This window comes from Myxocyprinus asiaticus, chromosome 36, assembly GCF_019703515.2.
Source record: "Myxocyprinus asiaticus isolate MX2 ecotype Aquarium Trade chromosome 36, UBuf_Myxa_2, whole genome shotgun sequence".
In the NCBI taxonomy this organism is placed as follows: domain Eukaryota; kingdom Metazoa; phylum Chordata; class Actinopteri; order Cypriniformes; family Catostomidae; genus Myxocyprinus; species Myxocyprinus asiaticus.
The window spans coordinates 8,391,174-8,409,403 of NC_059379.1; the positions used below are offsets into that span (position 1 = coordinate 8,391,174).

General features: G+C 35.7%; 1 protein-coding gene across 2 annotated transcripts in view; it reads left to right on the plus strand.

Moving 5' to 3' along the window:
* Positions 1-2,237: 2,237 nt before the first annotated feature.
* Positions 2,238-18,230, plus strand: part of sdk2b (sidekick cell adhesion molecule 2b) — a 490,694-nt gene continuing 474,701 nt past the window's right edge. For both annotated transcript variants that reach the window (XM_051673659.1, XM_051673660.1), the window contains exon 1: positions 2,238-3,101. In XM_051673659.1, the coding sequence (XP_051529619.1) occupies positions 2,957-3,101 (145 nt within the window). In that variant the 5' untranslated portion in view covers positions 2,238-2,956. The remainder of the gene's footprint in view (positions 3,102-18,230) is intronic.

The window sequence follows — 18,230 nt, forward strand, 5'->3', positions numbered from 1 at the left end:
CAGTTGACTTCCAGTCCTCCCTACCTGGCTGTAAAGGTGCTTTACAAGATTATTCACAGATTAGATTTGGCCCTCTGACATGTATGATTAACCCAGAGGAGTGCAGCTTGATGTGGAAGTTGTTGGGTTTTTTTCCCCCCACAGGCCAAGGGAGATCAATAGTCTTTGAAATATGTGTGTGAGTATGTGTGTGTATGTTGGGTATGTAGGTGAGCAGGCTTTGCAGAAGTAGAAATCAGACCTGTAATGTAGCCCACTGATGTTGGCTTGTTCTGCCATCTGACCTCCAATCTGGTGAAACTACTGCCACAGTAAATCAATGCACATAGATATGCATGTGTTTTGCATTTGCACACACTTATGCATGTGTGTGCATGCACACTGACTTTGCAAGTGCTGTCTCTGTGCGCTCAGTAGAGTACAAGCTCTAAAGTCGATCATTAGAGCTAGACACTAGCCGAAGATTTCAAACAATTCATTTGACTGATGTGCTTTGCTGTACATATCACTTTTTTACACTTTATTTTGTTATCATTGTAGTCTCTCGCTGTCTAGTGTCTAATCTCTTCTGGCTCGATCCCTAATATTGGCATTATATTCATGCTGATTAGCCAGAGGGGAACTGGCCCCTACAGTGAGCTTGGATTCTCCCAATGTTATTTTTCTCCATTAACCAACATCTTATGGAGTTTTGTGTTCCTTGCCACAGTCGCCTTCGGCTTGCTCACTGGGGTTCTAAATACAATTATTATTTAATTATTTTGTTGTTTTATTTTTATTAACAAATTACAATCATAAATGATGTCAATGACAAATGATGATTCTAAGACTTTATTGATATAACAGTTTCATTTTCTGTTAATGCATGATTTTCTGTAAAGCTGCTTTGAAATTATGTGTGTTGTGAAAAGTGCTATACAAATAAAAATGGTTTTATTAGCATCTCTTATGTGGCTAATTTACAACCCACTAGCAAAGACTGACTTGAACTAAAAATGAGATAATGTTTCATTATTTTGATTCAAATTTCACCATGTATTTTTTTGGGGTTTGTTTTCTTGTTTGTTTTTTGTTTGTTTATTTTTTAGCCTGATGGCCTGGGGCCACATTCACTTTTATTATATACATTCTTCACCATTTTCCTTTTTTGTTTCGCTGAAGAAAGGAAGTCATGATTAGTTTGACAAGAGGGTGAGTAATTGTTAACATAATTTTATTTCTGGGAGGACTATTCCTTTAAGATCACTATTCCCTGCCAAAATACACTTTTATAGCCAAGTGAAATAACTGATTGTATTTTGAGGTATGGGTATGTGAATGTACCTTAGATTGACTTTAAAAAGGGTCAAAGAGTTGATTTCATGGTAATAAATACACATTAACATTTGCTTTTATTCATTTAGCAGATGCTGTTTTATATATATATATATATATATATATATATAACAAAAACACAAACATAATCTGTCACATGGAGCCAACAAATTTAGCAGTGCTACAATAGCACTAAATTGCAATTAAATGACGATTTGTGATCCTCCTGATACATTCATATTTGTATTTTTCAGAACAAAGAAACAAACAAAAGACTGATGGAAAGACAGAGGCACACATATGGCAAAACCAATGCACAGAGAGGAAGTGAGACAGACCAACAGACAGACTCATAGGTAAATAGACAGATAGACAAACAGACATACTAGATAGACAGACAGACAAACAGAGAGTAGGATATATATATATATATATATATATATATATATATATATATATATATATATATATATATATATATATATATAGAATCAGTTGTATTAGTGCCACTTGAATTCCCAAAAGTAAGGACTGATCAGTCAAGGATGTCAATACCAATCAAGGTCAGCTCCGCAAACAGAAGCATTGACAGTCTATCTACTAATCACTATTAGAGAGCGATGCGATGTGTAAAAGAGGCACACACTAGTTGTCGTGATGGCTGATCATTTATCCTTTTAAGAATAATCGTTAAGCTGCCTCCTACATGTCCATTCCAGTGCATTCAGTAGCAAGAGCGCGCTTGTCTATCTCACTGTGTCTTATTGGAGCTCACCGCGCGGTGGCACCGTGAGTCAGCACCCTCCGTGCCCATTGCTGTCCCCGATACGCTGCTCATATGATGCTCAAGATTTCCAGCGCTTCATACCGAAGGTTCCTGCGCGACACACACCGATAACAGAACCCTCTGTGATTCCGTTTCCCACCATCACAGCGGAGTTTTGCGCACAGCATGGTTCGTTTGGACAAAACGATAGCACGGCGCAGTCAAACGGGACTTGAGAAGTTACTTATGCCGATTGAAGCTTATTCTGCATCTGGGCGGACTCTGTGAACCGGAGGTCCGTCACAGCAAAGGACTCATCTTGTGGATATCAAATAGAAAAGTAGCGCGGACAGATAATAACTTTTAGTTTATTGGAATGACAAATGGACATGATTTTTTACGCACAGACGAATGAGTGAATGTCACTTGGCGAATAACAGGCTACTCTGGAAACACTTATCAACAGTTATTGAACTAAAGGTGGCTGCGCTCTGGATTGGGAATATGTTGTGTTATTAAACATATGTTTAGTTAAATGAAACCGCAGCAAATGCAAAATAGTGGAGATCGCTGACGAAAAGGCGCATTTCTGTGCATTTGGACTCCTTATAGACTGTTAGTGCGTGATACACGGTCTCCCGTGCGCAAAGTTTTACAATATTTCAAATATTGTTCACAAACTTAGACCTACAGTTGAGTTACACAATATTCAAGACTGCTATATTAATGTGCCATATGGTTGAAGGATCAGTCTTTAATTGATTCGTGCCTTGCATCAGTTGCGCAAAGGCGCAGGACGCACCAGAGACCGCACACGCTTCAGTCATTTACACGCCGTCCACACACTCAACAGTGGCAGCACTGTGGAGGAGCAACATGTGCCCGGCGTTCCGGACAAAGCCGTTCAATACCTCTCCACCTGCTCTTCTGGCAATGTTTGGGAGTTCGGGCAAACCAAGAAGGATACTCTGTTGGATTGTAGTATTGTTGTCGGTGGTCCTTCATCTGGCATCCGCGCAAGGTAAGTGACTGCTTTAAGTTAGTTAGCCCTCAGCAAATCAAGACTGACTTTTGCAAAGTCTTGAATGGAAATGAACGGTCTCTTAAGACGCAGAGTGAGACTGATAGATTTACAGTTTATGGAGTTTTGAAGCTTAATCACAGTACATGGGGAAGACCCCCTCAATAACAAGGTACAATTTAGTGATAAATTTTAATGTATACAAATGAATTGAGCATGCAATGTATTATTCAGTATTGTTTATGGAAATAAATAGAAACGTGTGATCCTTCAGTTGGCACAAAATTGAAAAGTAAAAGGGTATCTTGCCCAGTCATGCTTTATATTTGAGAGGTGTGTGCCAATCAGCGCTCTCTCTCTCTCTCTCTCTCTCTCTCTCTCTCTCTCTCTCTCTCTCTCATTGAGTCACTGTACAGGATGTGTTGTAGACACATCCTGTACATCCTTTTGCATTCACCAATCTATTAGACCAAATAGACTGAATAAAGGAGTAACCTGCAATTATTACTGTACTTGATCCGCCCATGTATATGTATATATATATAAAATGTTATTATTTTTATTATTATTATTATTATTATTATTATTATTATTATCAGAATCAGAATCAGCTTTATTGCCAAGTATGCTTACACATACAAGGAATTTGTCTTGGTGACAGGAGCTTCCAGTGTACAACAATACAAAAACAGCAGACTATATATATATATATATATATATATATATATATATATATTTTTTTTTTTTTTTTTTTTTTGTACAACTTTTTTCTGTATGGAAAAGCGTATTGAAATTCAGACCACACACATCCAAAGCGTTCTTTTGCGCAATGATGTTATTATAAACGACATGGGTACGAAATTACGAAATTAACCAGAGCCAATTAATGAAGGATGTAGATTAACCATCAAAATTAATGAACCTCTTGCCTGCTTTATGATTGCACATAGTGGGAGAGCTCTCTTAAAGAGAGCTCACCAAATGCCTCATATATGATTTTCTTGTAAAATGTTGTGTGCTTATCTGATGTGACTTATCAGTGTGCTTTCATCCTCTTATGTGAGAATTGATGATATGGGGATTCATTATTTTAATTAGTCAGACTTGGTACTGACAAAATGGGAATATTGACATTTTACAACTAATCAACTAAAATGGAACCATTTTGATACACACCTGTAGATCTAGAGATAGTCTTGACATAAAAGAGATGGAACATTTTCTCTGCAATTTTCATTGCAATATTGACCACTTGATGTTTTTCCCCCATTTTGGGGGCACAGGAGTCTGTGACACAGAAAGGGATAGAAAATGCTTACATGAGTTGCTCTGCATGTGGAATGAAAGGCATTTCTAACTGGCCACTTGTGGTAATTTGCCTCCCTACGTAGTTGATGGTTTCAAGCAGGGTACATTTTTGTTGAAATTTTGTAGATGACAGGAGAGCAACAGCAGCTTGCATGCCTCTGATCATTCACTTTTGAGCTTTCTGCCTAAAAATGGATAGAAGCAATAGAAGCAAGCAAAGATGCTTGAATCTTTTCTGTAAAAAAAAAAAAAAGAAAAAAATAGATGCTGGCTCATTTAAACATATCTGTACTGCTCTACAAAACCAAAATGCAGTAAATATGCTTATAGGAATAGTTCACCCAAAAATGAAAATCCTGTCAATGTACTCACCCTCATGCCGCTTACGCAAGAACTTGCATTGAATTGTTCTCGCATGAACATGCATGCCACTGTGAATGAGCTTCTCTTATAACGCTCATAAAGGCATAGAGGACATCAGCATTTTCACCTCAGAATGACTTATAGTTGATGGTTGTATGGACATGTCGTTTGCCTTCATAAGACTTGGAATATGACGTAGGAGTTTCATGGACTACTTTTATGAGACTTTTGGGTCCTATTTAAGCTTTAAATTGAGGCAATATCCACTGCCTTTGTTTTGAAAAGATACCTCACAATATTAATTAAAACCTCTTCTTTTGTGTGAGAAAGAAAGTCATATGGATTTGGAATGACATGGAGATGACTAAATCGACAGATTTGGATGAACTATTCCCTTATCTACTTATTAACTTATACCACTGAAAATGAGATAAAAATACTTCTAATATTATGATTATCTAGCCAAATGTGTTGCGCACACACACATCGTAATGCACTGATTAGATATGCGCATGTTGAGCCAAGCCCATCTGTCAGAAGGCAGATTATAATCTATAGACCTGATTTTGGTCATAACTCAGTTTTGACAAAATGTGCAGGGCAGAACACAAGTGCAAAAATATTTTCTTATATTTTCCAGTGCAACAAGATATTTTTCCCACTGCAATGCAATGTTGCTAAAATGCATTGCTCAGACTTGGTCTCACACATCTCTTGCTTGAAGGTATTCTCTTCTTGTCTCTGTTTTAGCATAGCTGGGATGCTTAGAAGGAAGTTGTTATGCAAGCACAGGTGGGAGTGTGGGGTATGCATGATAGCTACGGACACTAAGCCCTGGATCGGGGAAAATGGTTGTTCTATAATGCTACCTGGGGAGGGAAACACACCAAACTAAGAATGTGCCATTTATCCATCATTCATGAGTGTATGCTGTCTAACCTGACATTTACAGTAGATGGATAACTTACACATTGGATGGATTAGGGTAACAGTTTTTTTGTGTGTGCTTGTGTGTATGTGTGTATTTGGATGGAAACGGAGCGTGAGGAGAGGGAAAGAAAAAATTAGACAAGCAGAAAGAGGGTGCGTGTATTACAGCAGGGTGGGTTTACAGCAGCGGTACTAAATTGGTTTTGCCTTCAGAACCCATATTTTACATTACACATCAAGTGGTGACCCAACACAGTACCAGAATGGTGTATAAATGTCTTTAATATCAAACATTTAAATGGTTTACTCTTTAATTATATTCATATAGACTGCAAAAAATGTTTTCTTTCTAACTCTTTTTGTCTTGCGTTCCAATAAAAGTATCTAAACATTCTTAAAACAAGATCATTTTACTTGAGAAGCAAAACAACACAAGATATCTTGTTTTCAAAGAAATCGAACACAATTTAGTAACGTTTATGCCTATAACAAGAAAGAAAAAAAAGAAAAAAAACAGCAATGGGGTAAGAAAATAAAAACTTGATTCAAAGGTAAAACACGTTTATTTATTTATTTTTACCCAACAGGCAAATAGTTTTTTTTTTTCTTCTTGTATCAAGCACTACCCTACCAAATTGTGTTTGATTTTTTTCTGAAAACAAGACTTAATGTCTTATGCCATTCTGTCTCAATTAATTAATTAATATTTATTTTTGTTGTTGTTATTGTTGTTATAAGGATGTTTAGATATTTTGTACCAAAATAAGACAACATTTTATTTTATTTTTTTCAGTGTAACATTACATAAAACAGATTATGCCTGAAGCCAGTAAATCATTGCACAAAATGTGGTCATTGTAAGCGAACCGGTATTTAATGTAATGTGTGTCGTATATTATTTACCTTGTATAGTTGATGTTTTGTTCATGCTTTTTTTGGGGGGGTATGATGACAACTCAAACAACATGTCCATAATTGCATCTTTCTAATTTAAATAGCTTCAACCAAGTGACAGAATTTACACCAAAATACTGTAGAGTTTAATTATCCATACAGTTTCTGACGTTAACAACACAATATATTGAATATTGGTTAAGCCTATTTATTTTACAATCTTATCTTTGCATGAATATATGGTTAGTTGCATTTTATTGTTTGCATTTAGCATTGACTTTCCCATCAGAACAGACCTTTGATCTATTTTTTTTATTTTTTTTTTTTTTTTTGGGTCGCAACCCATTACTTTAGAACCACTGTTTTGCAGCACCCAATGATCTGTGGTGTCAGTAGATTCATACAAGGACACATCTTTGCAGGTGGTCTGAGAGGGATTCCTGGGGTTAAGGACTCTCACCTTACCATCATTAAAACAGATTCCACCACCGTGCTTATGATCCAGCTTTCAGAATCTTGGTAGGGTTTTAATGTAAAATCCATTGAGACACTTCCACTCAACAGAGGATACAAGCCTCCATCAGAGATAAATGGGGATATATTAATGAACAGAACTGCGAGGGCTTACGGGAACAGTTGGTTTTGATTTTCTTTGTGTAGACTGTATAAATAAGTGTTTACCAGAGTCTTAATGAAGTGCATTTTGTTATATTGAGAAAAAAAAAAAAAAAAAAAAAAAATGTGGTGCTTGCTAAGGGATTTGAACAAACCCCTTGTCCTAAAAATTAAACTTTGGTGTGTTACACATCCTGCACCATTTGGACATGAATGACTCTTCAAATAATGTGACTTGTTGAGGATAATGTGCTATTACTTTTCTAAGCAACTGGATTTAAAATTTTCACATGCTGGACTACAAAAAAAAAAAAAAAATCTCTCACATGGACTTACATTGAAAGAGGGCTGCGAGCCAAATCTAGATACTAAAATATCATAACGACTTGGGAATGGACTCTTTTGATTTGGTCTTGTAAGCAAGAACCTAGCAACTACCCAGAAAGCCCTAGCAACCACATAGCAAAAAAAAAAAAAAAAAAAGAAAAAAAAAAAAGAAAAGAAATGTATAGCAACAACTTGGCAACCAATCATAACACCCTAGCATCATGGCCACGAGTTTTGCATGGGCAAGCACCATTCAAATTTTCTTAAGAAAATGTGAACATCTAGCATTTTGAACCAATAGAATCTCGTGGTGGGCAGAGTTACTGAGCACAATGGCCCAAAAATAGAAACCAAGTCACTGTCCTAATGTCCTGCTGCTCATTGAGGCTGGTAAGGACAAAATTAGCATAGCATAGCTTTAGCATAGCATAGCTTTATTAGGAGCTATAAAGCTTTGATCGCTTGTCACACAAAATGTTTCCTTTTTTCTGGACACAATACAATGAACACACAGAAAAACACAGATATAAAACCAGATCTGTTGAGATGGGTAATACCAAGTCCTGATTCCGTGAAGCCATGCCAAGAGCAGGCTTGTGCGCTCATTATTCATGAAAATGGGACCATTTTAAAGTACACCCAACAACTGGCATGTGTAAATCATTCACCTTCAGATGGCTAGCTTTGTTAGCATGCTGTTAAGGGATGAAGTCTAGGGAGTGTGGCAGGGCCATGACCATAACTCACCTGAACTCAGTGGTGAGCATATTATGATGCCTCCATTGCCGCCATAGCAGTGAAATAGAAAACCTTACTGCCGAATATCATTCTCTGCTTGGCTGTGATGCTTGAAGTGAAGGTAATGACACATTGATTAGGGTTGGTTGTGATTTGATGATGCTCTTCAACTGAAAGCCTCTTCTTTGATGCACTGTCTTTTTCTCAAAGTGCCTCAACGCCCGCAGATGTGAAGCACTTAAGGGGAACATTTTCGCTTCGTTTTACTGAATTCGTATCTAAACCATATTTGGGTATATCCTCCCCTGACCTATCCCCAATGTTAACGAGGTTTACACTGCAGAATAAAAACATCTTAAAGGAATAGTTCACATAAGAAGATAATTCTCTCATCATTTACTCATCTTTATACCATCTCAAACTTGATTGACTTTCTTTCTTCTGCGGAATACAAACAAAGATATTTTGATGGAGATATGAGTGACAATGTTTTTTCACGTAAGCCCACTCATCAAAGAGCATGGTTTCATCAATCAAACTGAGAGCAGGGATTCTGGAGTAGAAGTGTTCGAGGCTGCTCTGAATGTCTTTCCACTCTGGGATGTCTCTCAGTAGGGCCCACTCAAGTTTTTCTGTGTTCTTCTATGAGCGGCTCCAATTTTGAAGGTAATCCACCGATGCTGTATAAAAGTTTCTCACTGAACAAAATAAATCATCCGCTCGCATGTCACCAGCTTCAACCAGGGAATCCAACTGCTTTTTAATATCAGAGGGAATGAATGATTCCTCCAACCTGGCCTGCAAGACTTTTCTCAAGTCATGAATATGCAAAGCTATGGCTGTGCACAACAGAATGATAAGCAAAAAGTCCTTCACTTGCGTGCACCTTGTCAGATTCTGAATTTTGCATCACAAAAAAATCGCTAACACTTGGTGTGGCACACTTACTTTTAGCAGCATCCACATGCTTTTTTGTATGAACATGCTCCGCGATGTCGGTGTGGCCTCCATGGGCGATGGAAAAGCAAGCTCCACTAATCTCACACCTCACTTTACTAGGCTCTGTCTGTAACTCCTTTTTTAGAAATTTAAACTATTTTTGAAGATCTTCATTAAATGTACATGCATGCTTCCTTGACATTTTTTCCAGCTGCAATTTTATCTGTGTGCTCTTTCAAACTGACTCTTCAATCAGTTCACTAACTGGACATCTATTGATAAGGGATAAGCCGTATCCTTGGATACCTTTGATTAGAATACTCACGTGACTGAGGAAGCCGCATAGGCGATAGAGAAATTTTAGGAGAGGGGAAATATGGGACAAAACACGATTTCTTCAGAATAAGTCAGGACACTATAAAAAGTGCTTAAATATGGGACTGTCCTGGGAAAAATGGGAGGTCTGGCCACCCTATCCAAAAGGAGCTTGAACAATATCTGATATTTTTTTGGAAACAGTCATGAGGATATAAAACATACATATATATATATATATATATTTATTTAATTTTATTTTTCAACAGATTGCCTACCTGCATATTGGTTAAACCAACTGTCTTTGATTTGGTGGAAATATTTTATTTTTGTTTTCAAGAATTCATAGTGTTTTGAAACTAAATTTCAATGCTTTTAATAATAATAATAATAATAATAATAATAATAATAAACGTAATAAAAGATTAGTATGTATGCCATTTTTTTCAAGAATTTCAGCTTTTAATTGTTTTATTTAATGATTTATTTTATTTAATTATTTATCTTATTTTTTATTACTGTCTCCAGACGGTTACCACACTTAGACACACACACATAAATTAGTTAAAACTCAGGAATGGGAAAAGTCGATCATAGTAGAGGTGCATTCAAATAATTGTTTTGTGTTAATTGCATTTTTTAAAAAAAAAAATTTTCATAACTTGATAATTGATATGGGAAGAAATAAAGAAAGAAAAAAAAATAGCATCACATCATTTACCCATAAACCAGCTAAGACCATCTTAAATTAGCCAAGACTAGTAAACGAGGCTGTTTAAGAAGTAGGGTAGCCAAGCAACAAAAGTTCATCCTTGGGTATTTCAAGCTTGGAGGTACATCTGCAGTACTTTTTCAAAATCAAGACCAATGGATTGATTCACAGCGCCCCAAAACACTCTGATATTGGCAACTCCTAGAGATTTTAACAAATGTCGGCTTACTCTCGACACTCGAAACAGATGTATTGAGTCCTCTTTACTTTTTTATATAAAGAGGCCCCCTGGCACTTGACTCACCTTAGTACCCGGAGACAGAGTATAGGAACTGCATCGATCGGATGTCTTCTTCTTTTTTCCGCCACAGTATGATAAACAAGACAGGTGTGAAGGTCACTCCTCCCACACTCCCTGCTACGTCTGCCTGGGTCTAGAGGGGGGGTCACTGTCTTCTTCGGACATACTGATGCTGTGGGCGATGCCTCAGGCCTTTTCAATGCCTGAATTCCAAATGCACATATAGGGGGTTGAGGTTACCTCTGACAATTCCTCTTCTGTTGTGCATCTGTGGCTCAACTTTAAATAAAATAAAATAAAAAAAAGATGATCAGCATATGTCCAAAACTATTTCAGATTCCTGAATGCATCCCTATCATTCATCAGACAAAACTCTGACATCATTTTGTAAGTTCTAAGTCTAGTGTCTAAACTCTAAAACTATTTCTTGTAAGCTTTAAGCAAAATGCCATTGTTCTGTTATGTGATTTCCTTTAGGAATTTAATGGAAGCGATACAGATGTATGCATCCTAAAATGTGTCCTGAAAATCACTGACAGAGCATTAAAAGGGCATGTTCACCTAAAAATAAAAATTCTGTCATCATTTACTCACCCCCATGTTGTCCCAAACCTATATGACTTCCTGTCTTCCATGGAACCCAAGAGGAAATGTTTTTGTTGACACTGCTCTTTTTTTCATACAATGAAAGTCAATGGAGACTGAGTCTGTCTGTCACATTTATGCATTATCCTCACTAGAACAGTGTTGTCCTCCACCAAAAAATTTCGAAAAACACTCTCCGTTACTACTGTACATACTTGACATTGACATTGACGTTAGAAAATAAAATTGTGTACAGGTGGTCTGAGTAACATCTCCTTTTGTGTTCCACGTATTCATAATTTATTTTTGGGACTTTTCAAATGACTTTAATGTACAGATTTTATTCCTTTAGCCAGGTCCTATTACCATACTTTAAGTATTAATCTATGAAAAGAGCATGCTTGAGATGAAATATGAGACAAGTGGTGACTACAGAACATAACTTGTAAGCAGAGTATTTTTTATTGGGTGTCATTTTCAATCAAGCTGTAATTTTGCCAAATTCTACAAAAAAGTGTAAAATTATTTGTGTGCATTTTGGATACATGAAATGTAAGCTATGAAATTAGCATTAGCAAGACAAAGAAGTCGTCATTTCAGTTCAAAACGGAATTCTAATAAACAGTGCGGAAATTGAGATGTGGTGGAAATGACACTGTGGTTGAAATTTCCATAACTAGGACTTTCAGAATAATAATTTAAAAAAAAATAATAATAATAAAAAAAAACATTGGAATTGTGAAAAGTGTTATACGAGACTTGACTTTCTAGAAGTCCACAGTGCTAACAGTGTCCAAAGTTAAAGGAACACCCACATCTATCTTAAAAGTGTGTAATTTCATCACCATTAACATTACTCAGTGGAATTACAAAAATAATGATAATGATAAATGATAAATAATAATGTTTTCATACAGGTTTTTGAACACACCTGCCGTCTTTCATTGGTTGACAAATAGTTAGTCCCGCCCCAAAATGACACCATTGTTTGAGCCAATGTTGCTGCATTGTGCTGAGGCCTGTACCATGAAGATCGCTGAACGAACTCAGGGTTTCAGGATTGGTTTCAGGTTGACAAATTCAAACCAATCCAATCAGGCTTAATTGGTACCATGATGTAGCTCATCAACTTTCTGTCAACTCAGGCTTCGATCCTGACTTTAAGATTAGATTACGCGCTCGTGCACATGAATGAGTGACGTTTCCAGTGCACAATCAGTCGTGTGAGAGAACGCGATTCACTTCTCGTGAGTCACTCTCATAAATCCCAGAGAGGGATTTACCTCTCTGCTGAAAGCTGATGGTTATGAAAATAAGAATTTAAATTCATTTTTACTGTACACAAGCCATTGTTTTAAAAATATAAATAAATTAAATGCATTTACACTGCACAATAGATCAGCATGGAATCATAAAGACTTAAAACACATGATTTACACAATACAAGGGATAACTGTAAAATTATGAAGCAATTAAATACATTTACACAACAAGAAGAAACTGCGGCTGCTACGAGAGCTCAAGAGATCTGCTGCAAACAAATTCTTAATGTAATAAAAAATCTAAAACAGCTGGTATATCAATGCGTAAGTGAATTCATAGGCCCACAAAAAGAACATATGGGCTTATTAATTTTAAAAGCTTAAATTTATTTAAAAAATAAAAGCTTTTATATTTATTTGAATTGGAAACTTTATATATCATTCAAAACTATTACAAATAAATATAGGCTCCTATTGATTACAAAACGAATAGAGACTATAAAGATGAATATTCTCCCTAAGTGTATTTTCCTTTTTCAAAATCTACCAGGTAGTATATCAAAAAGTGTTTTTAGACAATGGAATAAACTTGTTTGTAAATATATATGGGATAATGGGAAACCTAGAATTAGTCTTAAAATTCTTAAGTTGTAAAAAAAGGCTTGGAGGACTAGAATTCCCAAATTTAATAAATTATTATAAAGCTGCCCAAATTCAACCTATATTGATTTGGATGAATGAAGAATATAAAGTGACATGGAGGAAGATGGGAATGTATCAAATGGGGGAACCTATTAGTGTACCCCTGTTCCTACCCAAACAAATAAACACATTTGAATCAATAGATACTATTTGTATTTAAAGTACTTTTTGAATTTGGTTAGAAAAAAACAAAAACAAAAACAAAAACAAAAAAAATAGTACAATTAAGAAAGATATAGTTAATTTAAAATAAATTGCTAAAGATCCTGATTTCATGCCAAATAGATTAGGTAATACATTTAAGTTTTGGGCAGATAGAGGTCTGAAAATATATCACCAACTGTTCACTGATAAAGGAATGGATACCTTTTCAAACCTACAAAAAAATTATGAGCTTCCAAATTCACATTTTTGTAATTATTTACTGGTAAGAAGATATTTATTAACAGAAGTTAAAGTAAAAGAAATAAAAAAGGAAATGCATCCACTAATAAATTACAGTTGTGCTCAAAAGTTTGCATACCCTTGGAGAATTGGTAATATATGTACCATTTTTAAAGAAAACATGAGTGAGCAGTCAAAACACATTTCTTTTATTTCTTATGGGATTCATATTCAACTGTAGGTTTAACAGAATGGTACAATCATAAAACAAAACATGGCAAAAAAAAAAAAAATTAAATGACCCCTGTTCAAAAGTCTGCATACCCCTAGTTCTTAATACTGTGTATTGCCCCCTTTAACATCAATGACAGCGTGCAGTCTTTTGTAATAGTTGTCTATGAGGCCCCAAATTCTTGCAGGTGGTATAGCTGCCCATTCATCTTGGCAAAATGCCTCCAGGTCATGCAAAGTCTTTGATCGTCTTGCATGTACCGCACGTTTGAGATCTCCCCAGAGGTGGCTCGATGATATTAAGGTCAGGAGACTGTGATGGCCACTCCAGAACCTTCACCTTTTTCTGCTGTAACCACTGGAGGGACAACTTGGCCTTGTGCTTAGGGTCATTGTCGTGCTGGAAAGTCCAAGAGTGTCCCATGCGCAGCATTCGTGCAGAAGAATGCAAATTGTCTGCCAGTATTTTCTGATAACATGCTGCATTCATCTTGCCATCAATTTTCACAAGATTCCCTGTGCCTTTAGAGCTCACACTCCCCCAAAACATCAGTGAGCCACCACCATGCTTCACAGTGGGGATGATATTCTTTTCACTACTGGCCTTGTTGACCCCTCTCCAAACATAGCGCTTATGGATGTGACCCTAAAGCTCTATTTTGGTCTCGTCACTCCAAATTACAGTGTGCCAGAAGCTGTGAGGCCTGTCAAGGTGTTGTCGGGCATATTGTAACCGGGCTTTTTTGTGGCATTGGCACAGTAAAGGCTTCTTTCTGGCAAATCGACCATGCAGCTCATTTTTGTTCAAGTATCGTTGTATTGTGCTCCTTGAAACAACCACACCGTCTTTTTCCAGAGCAGCCTGTATTTCTCCTGAGGTTACCTGTGGGTTTTTCTTTATATCCCGAACAAATCTTCTGGCAGTTGTGGCTGAAATTTTCCTGGTCTACCTGACCTTGGCTTGGTATCAAGATATACCAGAATTTTCCACCTATTAATAAGTGATTGAACAGTACTGACTGGCATTTTCAAGGCTTTGGATATCTTTTTATATCCTTTTCCATCTTTATAAATTTCCATTACCTTGTTACGCAGGTCTTTTGACAGTTCTTTTCTGCTCCCCATGGCTCAGTATCTAGCCTGCTCAGTGCATCCATGTGAGAGCTAACAAACTCATTGTCTATTTATACACAGACACTAATTGCAATTTTAAAAGCCACAGGTGTGGGAAATTAACCTTTAATTGCCATTTAAACCTGTGTGTGTCACCTTGTGTGTCTGTAACAAGGCCAAACATTCAAGGGTATGTAAACTTTTGATCAGGGCCATTGAGTGATTTCTGTTATCATTATGATTTAAAAAGGAGCCAAACAACTATATGATAATAAATGGCTTCATATGATCACTATCCTTAACTAAAAGTTTTTTTGCATGATCAGTCATATTTTCAAAATCAATGACAAAATTTCACAGTTTCTACCAGGGTACGTAAACTTTTGAGCACAACTGTATATAATTGATACATACAATACAACTAATCCAATAAAAATGTTAGGAATTTTAAAGAGTGCGCTTGAAAGAGATATACAGGACACTCTGAATAAAATTCTATGTAGGTGGGAGGATGAATTAAAAATACAAATTAGTCAGCAAGACTGGGAAGATATATCATATAATACATTCCATACTACTCAATCCAGTGTTTGGAGGGAATATGCTTGGAAGATACAAATGAGATTTTTGAGAACAACTGTTATTTAAAGTATATACAATAGCATGTTAAAAGAGGATTGTTGAAGAAATTGTGAAGAAAAAATAAAAGGCTCATTACAATCAAATTATATGCAAATTATATAAGTGCTCTAAATCGACAGTTTATTGGAATGAAGTGATTAGGCAGGTTAATTTAATTTTTAACTGCTCAATAGAAATACATCCAGAAAACCTTATTTTGGGTAAAATGCCATTGTCCTTAAGAAATAAAACTGAACACAAAATATTTAGGGTAATCAGAATAGCAGCTTTGAAACAGATTCCCCCCAAAAAATTGGCTTAAAACAGAACCCCCAAAATTTCAAAGATGGAGAGAAACAATTTCAGAAATATACCAAATGAAGAAAGTAACATTTAAAATTAATAAAAAAAGTCTGGAATGTGAACATAAATGGGATTTGCTTTATATATATATATATATATATATATATATATATATATATATAAATTAATTTAGATTGATTGTTTCCCTCAGATTCTTGATTTTTGAACAAAATTATTTAAAATATGAGGTATGATGTCCTATCTCATTTAATATATATATATATATATATATATATATATATATATATATATATATATATATATATATATATATATATATAAGGAGGTGATGCCTTTATCATTATTATTGTTATTATTATTATTATTATTATTATTATTTGTCTTTCTTGATGTACAATTTGTACATTGTCTTATAAAAAAATAATAAAAAAAGCTACTATTGATTAATTAAAAACTTATATTAATAGATATTAATCAATACTTGGAATACTGTATGCAAAAAAAAAAAAAAAAATGGTATGCAATAAGATGTATTTGTTATTTTTATAAAATACATATTTTCTGAATTGCTTATATTGCTTATTGCATATATTATTATAACATCAAGTAAAATACTGTATGTTCATCTCGAGTCCATGAAAGAAAGAAGGCATTTGGGTGGCATTCACCCCTTTCCATAGCAATCTTGAGCTTTTAATATTTTAAAAACAATTATTTTTTGCAGGTATTAATCCATCTTACTGGCTGTTTTATAGATAGCCTAATATATTATGTTTATATTTTCAAAGATATTTTTTGCTATGGCTAAAAATCTGTTAAATTTTAATTAAAATACAATACTCTATCTGCTGAAAATCTACATTTAGATTCTCAAATAAATTATTTGTCCTGAAGAGTCAATTTTGTGGATTTCTATGATTGTATTTGTAAAGTGTGCTTTAAGAGACACGGGGGAGTGACTTGATTGCATCAGAGATGTCCTTTTACTCACAGCTGATTGGTTCAGCATCTGTTAGTGGTCTGTAATCCAGAACAAAACCTGCTACGGAGCAGGTTAGCCGTGTAGTGTAAGTTGTTATGGCGATGAATACTGCTAAAAGCAGACCAACTTTCATGGTACCTAAAACCTGGGGTTGAGGCAAACTAAACTATAACTTACCTGGCTAACCAACGAAACCGGCATCATGGTACAGGCCTCTGCTCAGAATGCTCAAGCAAACAAAGCAATGTTTTGATAGCATCACAGAGCCACAGTGTTTATACTTTTCTTCCAAATCAACAAAACTAACAATTTTTGGTTCCTAGAATGTTTCAGAAAGATTAGATTTATGTTTTTCAGAATGTTCCCAAAGCAGACATTCAGATGTTATCTTTGATTAGTGATTGACGTTCTGGGAGGGTGGTTATAAAAATAAAACCTAAAAATAACCATTAGAGAACATTCTAGATAAGTTCTCATTAGGGTTGCCCAAAAAAAACCTAGATGCAACATTTTGGGAGTCTTAGTTTATGGTTATACAAAAATAAAACCTCAAAAGGATGTTCCTAGAACGTTAGAAAATGGTTCCCGAAAAATACCATACGCTGTTTGCTGGAAACCTTCTAATGGCTGACTTGTCTCTGGAATTGGAGAACGTATTTTGACATCGAAACAGTTATACTCTTTATCAGTGCATTTATCACTGCAAGCATGCAGCCACAAATCCAAGTCTGTCCTTAATTATACCTCAGCTATAGCTTTTAAAAAGCTAGAGAGCAGAATACAGAGTAACAAATATGGAAATTGCTTGTTCTGTCAGACAGGTACCTCTAAGTTTCCCGTAGAGCCTAATGACACACTGTCTCAACTCACCTGGGGAAGTGTAGTAGCCTCCACATAGAAGTCCTCGACATAATCACTGAGAACTGGATATATTGGAGAAATATTACATCCATTTTGGAGTGCTAACACTGGGGTCTGCACATATTAAATATCTGAACTTTAGGGAGAGAAGGAAAGCAAAATAAATAAAGGGAGACATAGAGGTAGAGGAAATTAGTATGTGATATACCACACTATTTTTTTTTTTCATGCTAATCAGATAATAATGAAGTGTGTTTGCTAAATCAAGTGTGGCATAATTTCTCTTCCTACATTCATTATTTCACTAAATTTAGCTCTTTTCAACCATCTGTTCATTTTATGATTAGACATGCTAATCCTTCATGCTCGCCACAAAAAGAAGCTGCATTTAAAACGCTCGGACAAATCTGTTCGTGATTAGAGCTCCTTGGACTAAAGCATGGCCAACAAATGCAGACAAATGCGCTCACATACACTGACGCATACCCAAATACTAAGTTCAAGGACTGTGCCAGCAAGGCATTTAGCCAAGGTGCATGTTTTAAATGGTCTCTCAGAGCCCACTGAAGCAGGCATTATGTGGCCTAGTGAGTTGAGTCATGACCACTGAAGTTGTGACTGC